The 14,284-nt window shown below is 40.1% G+C and overlaps 1 protein-coding gene across 2 annotated transcripts in view; it reads left to right on the top strand.

The window, feature by feature from the left end:
• NAV3 (neuron navigator 3) overlaps positions 1–13,202 on the top strand; it is a 398,015-nt gene extending 384,813 nt beyond the window's left edge. For both annotated transcript variants that reach the window (XM_006021115.3, XM_014518732.2), the window contains 3 exons: positions 1,224–1,342; positions 7,283–7,486; positions 10,169–13,202. In XM_006021115.3, coding sequence (XP_006021177.1) covers positions 1,224–1,342; positions 7,283–7,486; positions 10,169–10,288 — 443 coding nt within the window. In that variant the 3' untranslated portion in view covers positions 10,289–13,202. The remainder of the gene's footprint in view (positions 1–1,223; positions 1,343–7,282; positions 7,487–10,168) is intronic.
• Positions 13,203–14,284: the final 1,082 nt, after the last annotated feature.

The raw sequence follows: 14,284 nt of genomic DNA, 5'->3' as shown, positions 1-14,284 counted from the left end.
ACTAATGCTATCCGTTTCTCAATAAACCCTGAAATAAGGATAAAAATGGAACCTGTTATAAAACGTCACATTCACTTTTTTAAAATGTATGGTTTAAGCTGTGTTGGTCTAAGGGCACAGGCAGGCAACGTTCTTTGGGTAAATCCAAAAGCATTTATTAGACCAACTAAAGATAATTCCTCAGCCTGATGAAGGGTGTTTGTACCCAAAAGCTTTCAAAGAAGAATTTTTCCAACCACTTTAGTTGATCTAATAATAGATATTGGATTTACCTAGAGAATCTTGCCTATCATGGTGTAAGCTGACACTGAAAACATCAAAACTTTTTCTTCTTTTTCTTGAGAAATGTACTTTGTAACATTGTTACCTTCACTGAAACACATTCTGAAATCCTACAAGAAAATTTGTTCTCCTCAGATTTTCTTCTTGGTTACCATACTACAGAGTTTGCTATTAAAAGGTTATATATACAAAGAATTACCATGATAGTGCTCTTTCTGAAGTTAGAAGTCTGCTTCTTTAACTTTGCAACATACTTAAAGCATTAGAAACACCTTGCATAGATGCAGTTATGCTGGCTCAGTGGAACCAAAAAAAAGATATACTGAAATAAGCACATTTATATCTGTATGCCAACATCTGCCTTAAGGCTTTTAATGCATTAGCTACATTGGCAGGAAAATAAAAGGGGGAAAAATTACACTTCATTGACATCAGTTATGCTAGTACAACTTTTAAGTACAAACAAGACCTTGGAATTGTTGGGGAGGGCAAATTACAGTACTTCATTTCTTAATTGGAACTAAATTCATAAAAATGCTAGCCCATGAATATCACATCAAGCATCCTCCCAAGCCTAACAGCCTTTAGGGGAGTATGGCTAAGGCATGGCAGTTTCTGTAGCCAGTGGCACAAAAGGGAGTGACATGGTCAGCATTTTATCTGGTCACTTTTGACTCCTCGGTCCACAGGACCAGGGGACCAGTTATAGCTTAGTCGACTGTGGGCTGCCTTTGGCATGACTTTAGAAAGAGCTTGAATTCATACCTCTGAAGCCATAAACCAATGCCTTAACAGCTCTGCTACTGTGTCCTCAAGCCAATTGCATTATAATTATTCTTAGTTCAAGATTTCACCAGCATTACTCTTTCCTTAATTTGAAGACTATTTTAATTTCTTTTAAAAAATCAAGTTTAATAAAAAAAAAAAAAATTGCTTTCCAGGTCCTCGTCTTTTCCTTCCATGTCCTATGGATGTTGATGGATCCAGAGTATGGTTCACAGACCTCTGGAATTATTCCTTGGTACCATATCTTTTGGAGGCTGTAAGAGAGGGTCTTCAGGTATGTAAACAGATTAACTAACAACTACTTGCTTAAAAAAAAGGCCATATTTTTTAGCTTTATTGTAGCCTCTTTCCAAGATGCATTTCAGTAATGTGTATGAGTGCTATAACATTTCCAACAATGACAAAAAAAAAAACGGATCGTAATTAAGTCTTGAGCCCATTTTGCCTTGCTATTTCTCATTTCATGCTTTGAATTTCCATGAGATACCAAATGTTTGTCATAGGTCACATAGGTTCATTTCATCACTTGGATGAAATTAGGCAAAGGGTAGCAGGAAACCAGTCCTGGCACTTTGGTGGGCAGCTAGTGCCTCTTTTGCAATGGCATATAACACTGTGATATAATGTTCCCTTAAGAATTCTTCAGCAGTGCAGAAACAGGCAATCAATCCCACCCTACATGCACTTTACACCGAATATGATCTTCTCCGCCCATGTGCTCCTGGAGGGCAGATGATATAATACAGGAAGCAGTTCTTTTGTGCAGGAATAATTTCCATTGGCTTTCTCCAGTTGGATTAAGGCAATAGCAGACTATAGCCAAGTTGGATGTAAAGGTTTGCCCCCTTTTTTGTTTTTACTTCTGTCCCTTCTCCTGCTTTTCTGCTGTGATGTATTTATTAGTCCCTCTGGTCTCCGATTTCCTTGTTTCCCTTTTATTTTTTTCCTGTGGTCTTAACTTTCCTTCTTGCCCTCTTCTTCTTCTCCTGCATTACTATATTGCTTATCCACAATGCCTGTAATAGCACTGTTCCTTTACCTGCAGTTCATACAGATCTTCTAGCACTGGATATTTGCAGCATTTGAGTACCTTATGCTGAACTAATCTCATCCACTGAGATTAATTATCTTACTACACAAAGTGCTGGTTTCTTCTCTGTCTGCCACCACACATTAGCAATGGGGGCATCCTTTTTGCAAGCATGCCACGAATCAGGTGGTCACCTTTCCAGAGTGCCACCACCCCAATTCCTTGCCCCTGAATGATCTGCTGCTCTGCTTTTTGCTTCCTGCTCTGTGCTCCCTTCCTGATGTGTAAAAGATGCACTCAGGGATGATAAAAGCCATAGCAGAGAAACTGAATTCATTCTTAGCATCAGTTTTTACCACAGAATATACGGAGGAAATTCCCGTGCAAGATCAGTCCTTCCTAGAAGATGGGTCTAAAGAGTTGGACCACATTAAAGTGACAACAGAAGAAGTTTTGGAACAGGTTGATAAATTAAATACTAATAAGTCATCAGGACTATATCACATTCACCCAAGCGTTTTGAAAGAACTCAGAGGTGAAATTGTAGAGCTCTTGGCAATAGTATGTAACCTATAATTACAAATGACATCTGTGCTAGAGGACTGTTGGGTTGCCACTATAACATCCATTTTCCAAAAGGACTGTAGAGGTAATCCTGGGAACTACAGACCAGTCAATCTCATTTTCAACTCCAGCAAGTTATTAGTATCTATTATAAAAAAAAAAAAGCACTCACAAGGACAAATATGATCTGCTGGGGAAAAGTCAACATGGTTTTTGTAAAGAGAAATCTTTCCTCACCAATCTGCTGGAGTTCTTTGAAGGTATTAAGAAGCACATGGAAATAGGGGATCCACTTGATATAGTATATTTGGACTTTCAAAAAGTTTTTGACAGAGTCCCTCGCCAAAGGCTTTTAAAAAAACCAAGTTGCCGTGGGATTGGAGGGAAGGTTATTTTGTGGATTGAGAGCTGGCTAAAAGATAGGAAGCAAAGGGTAGGGCTAAATGTTTACATTTCAGGATGGAGGGAGGTTCAAAATGAGATCTGTGCTAGGTCCAATTTTGTTCAACATTTTCATCATTGACCTGGAAATGGGAATACACACTGAAGTCTCCAAGTTTGCAGATGATACCAAATTATTCTGGGTAGTCAAGTCCCAAGCTGATGGAGAGCAGCTGCAGGAAGATCTCACCAAGCTAAATTAGTGGGCAAAATAAATGGTAAATGAACTTCAATGTCAACAAAAGTACAAGGTAATGCTCATGGGGAAAAATAGCTTCAACTATATATACACAGTGTTGGGTTCTGAAATAGCTGTTACACTTCAGGAAAGAGACCTTGGAGTCATTATAGATAGTTCTCTAAAAATTTCAGCTCAGTGTGCAGCGGTGGCCATAAAAGCTAATGAAATGCTGGGCATTATTAAAAGGGGAATTGAATACAAAATGGAGAATATTATTATGCCATTATACAAATCCATGTTGCACCCACTGAATACTATGTACAGTTCTGGTCTCTGTATTTCAAGAAGAATGTAGTAGAATTGGAAAAGTTATAAAGAAGGGCAACCAAAATTATATGGGGCCTAAAGCCATTGCCATAGCAGGAGATACTAAAAAGGCTAGAACCCTTCAGTTTGGAAAGCAGATGGCTAAGGACAGATATGATGGAGATCTATAAAATTTTGAAGGGTGTGGACCAAGCGAGCAGGGAACTGTTATTCAAAATTTCAGACTACTAGAATTAGGGGGCATCCACTGAAATTAGTAGGAGGCATGTTTAAAACAAAAAGCAGAGAGTACTTTTTTTACACAATGTATAGTTAGCTTGTGAATTCATTGCCACAGGAGGCAGTAGAGTCAGATAGCATAGTCACGTTCAAAATGAGACTAAACTGATTTATGGAGGATAGATCTATTAATAGCTATTGAATGAATGGCTGGACACGTTTCTTCTAGCATCTCTAAACCAATAATGGTGGATTCCAAGGAAGGTAATAAATAGGGGATAGATCCCAGATATATCCAGTTCAGTGCTCTCCCTCTTAAGACATGCACTCCTACCACTGTCAGGGACAGGATACTGGGCTAGGTGGACCATTGATCTGAATCAGTATGGCACTATTCAGTCTATTCAGTCACTTTTATGTCTTATGATGGCACTATTCACTATTCAGTCACTATTATGTCTTTCTGCTGTTCTGCTTTCTGTCCTATCTGCTGTTGTGTGCCCTGGCTTCTCCCTGATCTGCTGCATGCCACTCAAATGCTGCTTGTGCCACTAGTGGCACACTTGCCTCAAGTTAGCCAACTCTGCTTTAGGCTTTTGCTTGTAGATAAACTGGTATTGCACAGACTGCACACGTCTGAAACAGTCTTGCAGCCTGAAATTATTTCTGGTTGTCCGCTGATCTTTTTTTTTTTTTAACCTTTTTCTATTTAGCCCCTTTTTGTTTGCTCTCTGTTTGTGTACTACAATTTTACATTCTATGGAGAGACCTGTCATGGAAAAGTAATTCTTGCCAAACATCTACTGATACAGCTGACACTCAAGCAGTCATTTCCTTGGTAGGATGTGAGTTGCTGTGAACTAGCCAAAGATATTCTGCTGAGAGACAGTCTTTAGAAGCCCATTGTCTTGAAGCATCTCACTTTCCTAAAAATGTTCATTTTACTTACAATCAAATAGTGCTTGTGCCTTCTATAATAGTATGCCAAATAGGTAGAGGTATGCTCATTCTTAGATTACTGGTGCTATTAAACCAGGGTTCAGAGTGATAAGAGAAAAGCAGTAGTGTTCTCCTTTGCACCACCCATAAATCACGCATTGTCTGCTTAGGGTATTAAAATGAGTCATCTTCCTTGATTGTTTTGTTTGTTCCCTGAGCACCTTGATAATATTAAAATACTTCTCATTAGCCTGGTACAAAAACCTAGAAATCATCTGTGCCACATTCGGGTCCATCATTTCCCAGATATAAGGGCTAGGGTCTTTCTTTTAATGACAACTGCAGAAGAAAATGCTGGTTTTCCACAAACCATTCTAATTCTTTGATACTTTAAACTGCCTAAAAACCATAAACATATTAACATAAAGACACAAAACTCCTTTTGACTTCCTTGGTTAATGTTTTATTTTCCCTTCCAGAAGTTCTTATCTGAAGCATAATGAGTCTAGGAAAGCTGACTCTGAAAGACTCAAGAGTGTCAGAATCTCTCTAGGAGTCTCTGAGCAATCTGAAAATAAAAGAAGCTAGATTCACAAAGGGATGTAGGTGCCAATCCATCAGACTAGATTTATAATTCCAAAATTTAGATCTTCAGAACCCTGCTATCTAAATCTGGAGGCAGCTAAGTTCCCTAGGGTGCATCTACATGTGCATATTAATGTGACGCAATAAACTCTGGCATATATGGTGCCAGAATTTATAGTTTCTGGGCACCACATTTATACGTGTGCCCAGGACCACAGCACATTTTGCTTTCAGAGCATCCCCAACTGGAAGGGAGCCCCAGTGTCAGTCTGCCAGCCCAAGGCTGCTCTAACCTGGCTCAACATGCTGTGGAGGGGCTGGCTGGGGCATAAGGGTGCTTCAGTGCAGAGCTAGCTAGCCAGCACCCTGAAGCCTTAGCCAGGCCCCATCAGCATGTACACATGCATTGCTACACATGAAAAAGCTCCACAGCAGGATAATACTTGAATTTACAAGTGCAATCCTGCTGTGGAGTTGATGAGTTTCCTGCAGCCTAGTAGGGCTGCATGTGTAGAGGCTGAGACATTTACTACAGAGATAATTAGGCAGCTGCAGTAAACATCTCATGTAGATGTACCCCTAGATACCTAAATTTCTTCCACTAGACATGTACAACCTGCCAAGTTTTGATACTGCTCAGCACCTAAATTCTGTTCTATGTTAAATGAGGTGTTCCTCTACCTATCTAACTGTTCACAGAATTGGGCTAGGAGGATGTCGTTACTGCTTTTATTCAATAGTCCATGGGATATGCAAGAATCAGATTCAGGTCCCTCCTTGACCTGATTTGGAGCAGGGATTTGAACCCAGACCTCCAGCTATTGGGAGAGTGCCTACTGAAGCTGTTTCACTTTTTATTAAATAATTAAATATTAATTGGGACAGAGGGTTAGTGAGAGTGACTACTGTCTGGCAATTGCTGTATTCACCTGAACCCAAGGTTCCAGTCTTTGCTTCAGATTGAAGGGGCTTGTACTTTTAGGTACACAGGGTAGACAGCTGCGCACGCGCGCACACACACACACGAGCTGTGGTGTGGCGTGGTGTGGGGGGAGAAAGGGTTCCTTGTGAAAAAAAGGACTGGCCTGACTTAGGCACTAATTCTGAAATAAGTTAATGGCTGCAAATCCCACCTGGAGGGACATGTTTGTCTCCAGCCTGGACTTAGGTGTCTAATTTTCTGAGAGGCATTCCCTTGGCAGTTTTGAGCTTGGTCACTTCCCCATGCAGCCTGTTGGGCTCTATGAACACTGTTCTCAAGTGCCCACCACTCCCTACATATTCCATAAGGAGTCTGGATGCTTTAAATGGGGGGTGGGATTATGAAATCTAGTATACAACAGGGAATTTAAGAAGAACCTTGGCAAAGCTAAGCAAATTTCCCATTGTGGATTTAGCCTTAAGTGATTTTCTTCTCTTAACCTATTAGAAGTACACCTGTTCAGCATTAGAGAGCCTTGATACAGCTCCCCTAAGCTCTGTATAACTGGATCTTCTTTCTTTCTATTCTTCATGGAGCCCTGGTTACCCATTGTTTGAAAATGAGGTCATTTAAAATAGGTTTTCATTACTTTCAAAACACCTTGAAAAAAGTTATTTTAAAATTTCTCTCCCCTTTTCCAAATGTTCCACTTCACATCTTAGCAAATCTCTTTTGAAGTTTCCTGTAGTTCTCAAGAGGGACTGCTAAGTGTGGAGCATTCTGAAAATACAATCACTTTATTTAGGTGCCTAAATGGAAGTAAATTCTTTTGAGTGAGTGGATACGTCTATGGGTGATGAGCCCTTCTGAAATGTTGGCTCAACAGTTATGTAGTCCCTGCTGTAAAAATGTTTAGATACATTTGATTTTTTTTTCTAGTATTATGAAGAGCAATATATGGAAAACAGCAGACTAAATAAATATATTAATTCTGTCCATAACTTAGATGTATGGTAAAAGAGCACCATGGGAGGATCCTTCAAAGTGGGTAGCAGATACTTACCCTTGGAGTTCTGCATCTCTTCAGCATGACTGGCCATCTTTACTTCAGTTAAGGCCAGAAGACGTGGGTTATGAAGGCTATGCGTCTGCAAAAGAAGGAACAACATCAAAGCACATTCCACAAAGTGACACAGAAGGAGATCCCTTGGTAAGAATGAAACTTTTGAGTTGGGGGAGAAGGAAGGGTGTTATAATGTGTTTGATCCTAGCAATGCAGAAGTTAAGGAAATAACAGCATAACTTGTCCACTTAATTACTTTTTAATAATGCTATTATTTATAAATTTGGGGCTGGACCCGATGATCTCCCAAGGTCCCTTCCAGCCTCACAATCTATGAATCTAAGGATACATCATTATAACATCAGAATACTTTATACACATTTATCAGTTATTCTCAACAGAGCCTCAATTTTTACAGCATGAAAACTGAGAAATAAAGATTAAGTGACTTGCCTAATATCCCACTGACAGTCATAGTAAGACAGGCAATTCAGTATTCTTCCCATTCCCAAGAACATCTCATGACAACTTATATGGTGTCATTACTTACTGTATAAGAAACAAACTTGTTGAAAATATGAAAGGAAAAACACAGGTAATTACCATAAATGTAGTGTATTTTTTTATTTAAATATACCCAAAGATGTTTTCCTTTGCAATTACCTACTGTGATAATGGAATCTTAAATCCTTCATGTTATAGTGATATTCTTTTATACATTTCACTGTGTAGTCTGTCCTTACATTAATTCATGATGTGTAGGTATAGATACCCTGACCACAACTAAGCAAGGACAATATCCTGAGAAAGGGGGGAAGCCCTAAAGAGAAAGGGTAAGTGGCAGGCTGGCTGACAAAGGCTTGTAGCAGCAGACTGCAGGCTGGAGGAGTCTGCAGGCTTGTGGGGCCTACAGCCAGCTGCAGGTAGTCAGGAGTGGTTGCAGGCTGCCTAGGAGAACTGGATCAGTTGCAGAGGATGCTTAGTTGGCCACAAGAAGTGAAATGCTCCTATGGAGAGGAGCTAGGGGGTAGAGACTGAGAGAGTGTTTGGCTTGTGGTGGCAGAACTGAGCCAAGAACTTTCCCTGGGTCTGGCAAAAAACCCAGGGCTGCAAAGTTGGAGGCAGCAGCATCATGACACCGGGCAAGGAAACTCATGCAGGCAAGAGAAGGAAGACTGCAGTGTAGCATTCAGGGAGCAGCACAAATCTGGCTGCACCTTCTTGAAGCCTGAGGAGAGACCTCAGGTCTGCGAGTTCCCTCTCCTGGTCTCTCGGTACTGCTGCCTCCAGCCTTGCAGCTCTGCGTCTTTTACCAGACCCTGGGAGAGTCTTTGGCTTGGTTCTTCTGCCAAGCTCCCACTCCTCTCCCTAGGAGCCTTTAACGTCCTATGGACAGCTAAGCATCCTCTGAGCTGGCCAAGTTTTCCTAGGCAGCCTGCTACATGGTACTTCTTTGGGGAAAATGCTCTGCACTACGTCAGTGCTGAGGGAATGAATCCTGAGCCCCTGCAGGTGAGATAACATAGAGAATTAACTTACATGACCCATACTTTCCCATGCCATAAATACAATAGGCCTTTTCACAGTTCTGGATTTGTACCCTGAATGAACTTCCTACCTATGACTCCCCCATCCCCTTCCACTTAGCAGTGTGCAGATATTTATACACTTTTATCACAGCCCACTAAGAGATGCTGAGGCTTCTCCCAGTATTTGCTGTCTGGATCCTCTAGTTCCCCTAGATCCAGCACTTGCTCCTGAACCAGCTTTTAAACCAACAGGAGGGTGCATTTTGACTACACAGTCAGATCTCTAGAACATAGAATTTTAGACTGGTCTCTAAAGAGAGATAAAATGAATAACACAGAGATGCACTGAACTGGGGACTTCAGACTACATGACAGTGCCCATAATACTATGTTTAAACTTTTACAGAAAGATGTAAATTGTGCAGGCACGTGCAAAGATTTAAGGGTCTCTAAGCGAATTTGAAAAAAACAGTTTGCTTTAGCAAAACACTCTTCCTTATTTTCTATTGAATAATTATTGTTACAATAGGAGTTTATCGTTCCACTCAGTTGAGGCACTGCTTTTAAACTGCATTCACATTGAACACCTTGATGTGAAGAACACTTGATCGTCATTGTTTTTATTTAGAGTTTATTTAGAGTTAAACATCAGGCATCCAAGCAATTTTCTGAGGCTGGCTTTGGATTTTAAGGGTTTTTTTTAGATGTACTAGTCTCTGATAATATATAAATTAATTATGTTGATGCCTTGCCTCTTCTCAGAACTGTGGTCTGCTGTTTCTGTTGCTATTCCTCCTGCTGAGGTCAGGTCCTGAACAGCAGATGGTGCTCTTGTATGAAGCAGCTGGCTCCAGCCCACCCCACCCTTCTCCCACTCTTCTGAAAGGTGTATGTTTATGTAGTCATGTTTTTAGTTGCTTTTCTATTGTATTCTGCTCCACCAGCCACAAAATTATTGGAGGCTTGACTGTCTCCAAATACAGACCCAGATTTCCAGCTACGAAATGGTATCCTTTCCCTGTCATTATTGCAGCTGCAGCCATTTAACACCACTGAATTATAGAGCTATCACAGCCCTGTTATATCCCTATGGCTCTTGAAACTCATACGTGTAGTTAAATGACAGAAAGCACCAAAAGTGGCACAAGCCGGGAGGAGCCATTGATATTTCACCCTGCCTGAGATCAGTTCACCCTTTCTTTCACTCTAGGTACCTACGCCCTGTATAGCAGGACAGCTTAATTTTTAACCATTAACTGCAACAGTGATTACACAAATATTGCTGTAACTTCTTTTTCAGATGAATATGCTAATGAGGCTCCAAGAAGCAGCCAATTACTCGAGTGCACAAAGCTGTGACAGTGATAGCACCAGCCACCATGACGATATTTTGGATTCATCCCTTGAATCAACTCTCTAGAGGAGGTGTGAGGGAACAAGCCTTCATAGAGGATTATGGTAAAAAAAATATTTCCACTAGACCACTGCCAGTATTAAAGCAGCACTCCGAGATTGCTGAACAAGAACGGTGTGTTGTAGGTAGGCAGGAGATTTAACTCTGCAAAGTCAGGAAGAAAAATTGAAGTGGCAAGCTTGAATTAATTTAATTTCAAGGCATTTCAATATCAGCGGAGCCAAGTGAGACTCCATGAATCAACTGGAAAGGGCCCTAAATGAAGGGCAGTTAAGCAGATTGCACATGTGTTAGCCAAACTGGAATCTTTTGTTTTCTCCCTCTCTCTTTACAAGTTTACAGTGCAAACGTTTTTGTTTTTAACTTTAGTTGATTCTAAGGTGCTGCATTAGCAATGTGGTTTTCTGCTCCTCTTCTAACCTCTGTTGTGCCACATGGTGCTGGTCACAGGACTACAGTAGTGTGTATTGTACTCTACTGCCCATTCCAAAAGAAAGCAAAGAGGATGATAGGAACTCAGTAAGCACAAACAGTATTGTGCAATCACCAGAAAACACTACTGTGATATGCTGGATAAGTGCCAATTTAATTCTAACTGCCATGGTCACAGTGATGCGCTCCATCAAGTTTTTAGTGTATGAATCACAGATTTTATAAAGTTGTTTTTACCACAAAGGTCTTTTTTAACCACTTGCCCACTCCTTAACAACAGTTTTATACCAATTATTAAGCAACACTGACTAAAGGCTTCTTAGGGCTTCATTTGTTTGAGCCTTTTCAGTGGAAGAAGGAACATTTCCTATGGTGCTGTCTCACTGCCTTAAAACAGATTTCTAGAACAGTTTTACAGTTGGTTTAATTCCTAAACCATTGGTAAGTTACACTGCTTTTTTTCATTTACTAACGAGATAATGTCACTTAACACAGTAGCCTCATATCTGTATATCATGATTTTTTAAAGAAATGGATAGGAGAAAGAACAGTTGCTATATAGTATTTTTATCTTGTGAATAGATTACTCTGCTTACCCTCAGAATTATACAAGAAACCCAAAACCCACTTCCATGACCACCTGAAAAGCTGAGAAAGTTGGTTCAAATCCATTCAGCCCTATGGAATGGATTTTTTGAAGGCTAAATGTTTCGAATTCTTATCCAGCAGAGCTGGACGCACTTGATGCAGCATGAGCACAAATATTTGTTTTTTCTTTTTTCTCCTTTTTCTAGTTTTAGCATGTTGTTTTGATTGCTGTTGTTGTACATGAGAAATTCAACATTAAAGAACACTGAAGCAGTGAAGTCCACTGTGGAAGAGGAAGAGTTTATACTGTAAAAGTGGGTTGGTTTTGCACAGTCTACTGGGTGGGTATTGTAAATACAAAATGCCTTGCACAAATCAAAGCAAACAAACAAAAAAAATTGTATTTTCTCCTGTTAGTGTTAAGAGATGTTTCACTTGCTGAGATTTCCTGTATGTTGCAAACAAATACAGAATGCAAACCTTAAAGCTCTTCTTACCTGGTGTGTTTGTCCTGTATTTACAGTTGTTCTGACTATGCAGGAGCTATCAATGCTACAGTGAGCATGTTTCAATTTGTGTCTGAAGCCAATACATTCTTGGGGAAAAAATGAAACTGTTTTAAGTGCGTCTGTCATGGCAGGCTACAAACAGATCGCATGAAAACTGTGCAGAGTAATTGGAAATGCTATTGCCACAAGAGACAACTGGTTAAAATAATGTAAAAAAAAAGTAATCTAAGGGCTATGGCATTGTGTAGACAGGTACTTGTACACTTAAATGGATGTTACCTTCAGGATGTGTAATTGGTGCTATTAACTCTTTATGGCCACCCTGTGGTCATTTGCTGTAAAACAAAGAAACCGATGCAGTTTTCAATGGCACTTAACTGCATCACTGAATACAGAGGTTCCTACACGGTGCTATTGCCCTAGTACAAACTAACTGATTTTATGCACACTGAATTTAGTCTGTCTGAGGTCAGGCCCCAAACCTAGATCAGTTTCTAGTTTGAACCATGATCACATGTATCTGTCAACTGAGTAAAACAACAGCTGCTCTTTATTATTGTATTTACTTGCATACCACAGGCACCTCAATTCCCACCCCCACCCCCACCAAAAAACAAATCAATCCTTCAATATTGGGATGCATGTCTTAGCAGGGATGCTGATTTTCTGCACCACAATTGAAGCACGTAGGGCTGCCATCAGCTGTGCTTCTCTGCTAACCCAGGAGGATGGAGCAAAGTACTTCCTTCTGGCTTGCAGGTTTCACCTTATTACAGCCACTGATCAGTTGAACTATAGTTCTGAAGCTGCAGCTGGAGACTGAGTGATGCTGAAGAGTGGCTCTGCCCCTCCTGCCTGGGACCGGCATTCAGACATATTGAGCCCACGCTGTGGCAGTTAAGATTATGGCAAAAATATTTTCTTCATTCTTCCTTCCCAGAATAATCTGCATGTGTTATATGGATGCATGAGGTGTGCAAGTAAACAGAGCATGTATGTGGTCTGAGCAACCTGGCAAATCATTTCCTGCTATATTTAACACACAAACACACACAGTATTATCATATACAGAACTTCCTGCAATACATCTCAGTGAGTCCACCTAGTTTACAACTTAAAAATGTTTGTGAAGCATTTGTCTGTATACATTTTATATTTTGTACATTTTTGATGTAACATATCATGTAAATAGACAGAAACAGTGAAATAAATCATCTGAAAAGTTTTGTAGTCTTTGTAAAGCCCTAATAATAAGTAATTGGTGTCATCGGATTTAACTGGATGATGTATTTTCTATTGGTTTATTGTTCCTCTAGCTTGTAAACCAGCTTGCATATATTTTTTTGCAGGTGTGCACACTGTATCTGTCTAAATTATTACTTTGCCATTAAAGTGGAATTATTTATTGAAAACAGTCTCATTTCTGTGCAATTAGGAACACTTAATGATTGATAAGATACTATTTCAAAGGTAAAATATATAAACAAAACAACAAACTGAAGGATGTAATTTTTATATGCAGCACAACCAAACTCAGTGGGAGCAAAAACATGTATTCTAATTCCAGTATCCTTGAGTTACCTTTGAATAACAGCTTCTATAATGTATTAACCAGATAGGCTTGGGGAGAGGTGAGGGGGAGGTGGAGGGAGGGAGGGAGAAAGGGGAGGAAAAAAAAAGAAGAAAAATTAGAAAATCTCAACCCTTACATTCTTCACTCCATTCCAGTTGATTCCACTGCAGGACTACAGATATAAATGGCATTATAGCAGTGTAAAACTGGTGCTACCATACCATAATTTAAAATTTACAATTCTTTCCAGGTAAAATCAGTGTGGTTTCATTGACGCTAATAATCGTCACTAAAAGCCAATCAGCTGGGGATCAGGCCTTTTGTATTTTAATACTCATAGGGCACATCTACACGTCACTATATGGTGATGTTGCTACGGCGCTACGCTTTACAACCTCCTTTTGGAAGTACTAAAGCACGGTGCAGTACGGGTGGTTACTGTGCTATGCGTGCAATCGAACACATGTTTAGATTTCGCCACTACATTGCCATAGCGGCACACTATACCCAGGGAGTATACATTGTGTGTGTGTGTGTGTGTGTGTACACACACACACACACACACACACATATATATTATGGTGATGTAGCTGGTGACCATGTATAGACACACGTGATCATTACATCACCACAGCATGCTGTACAGTGATGTGGTGCAATGCTATGTTGCCATAGGGTGACGTGTACAAGCACCCATATAGTTTTTGAGGCCACAAAGAGCCATTATGGGCACTGAGGCTGACTTCCTACACAATCCAGAATGTAGAAATTCACTATTAATTTCTGCATTAAGCCTGTAATTTGTGAATTGTAGCATGCCATTTTGAAACTCCATCTCAGTTGAAGGCTTCACTGATAGTAAATCCAGTATATCTCTCCTCTTATTACTTGACTGGTTAT

The sequence above is a fragment of the Alligator sinensis genome, unplaced genomic scaffold (genome assembly GCF_000455745.1).
Source record: "Alligator sinensis unplaced genomic scaffold, ASM45574v1 scaffold465_1, whole genome shotgun sequence".
Taxonomy (NCBI): Eukaryota; Metazoa; Chordata; order Crocodylia; family Alligatoridae; genus Alligator; species Alligator sinensis.
Note: the sequence above shows the minus strand (reverse complement) of the source record. Positions and strands in the feature narration are given on the sequence as shown.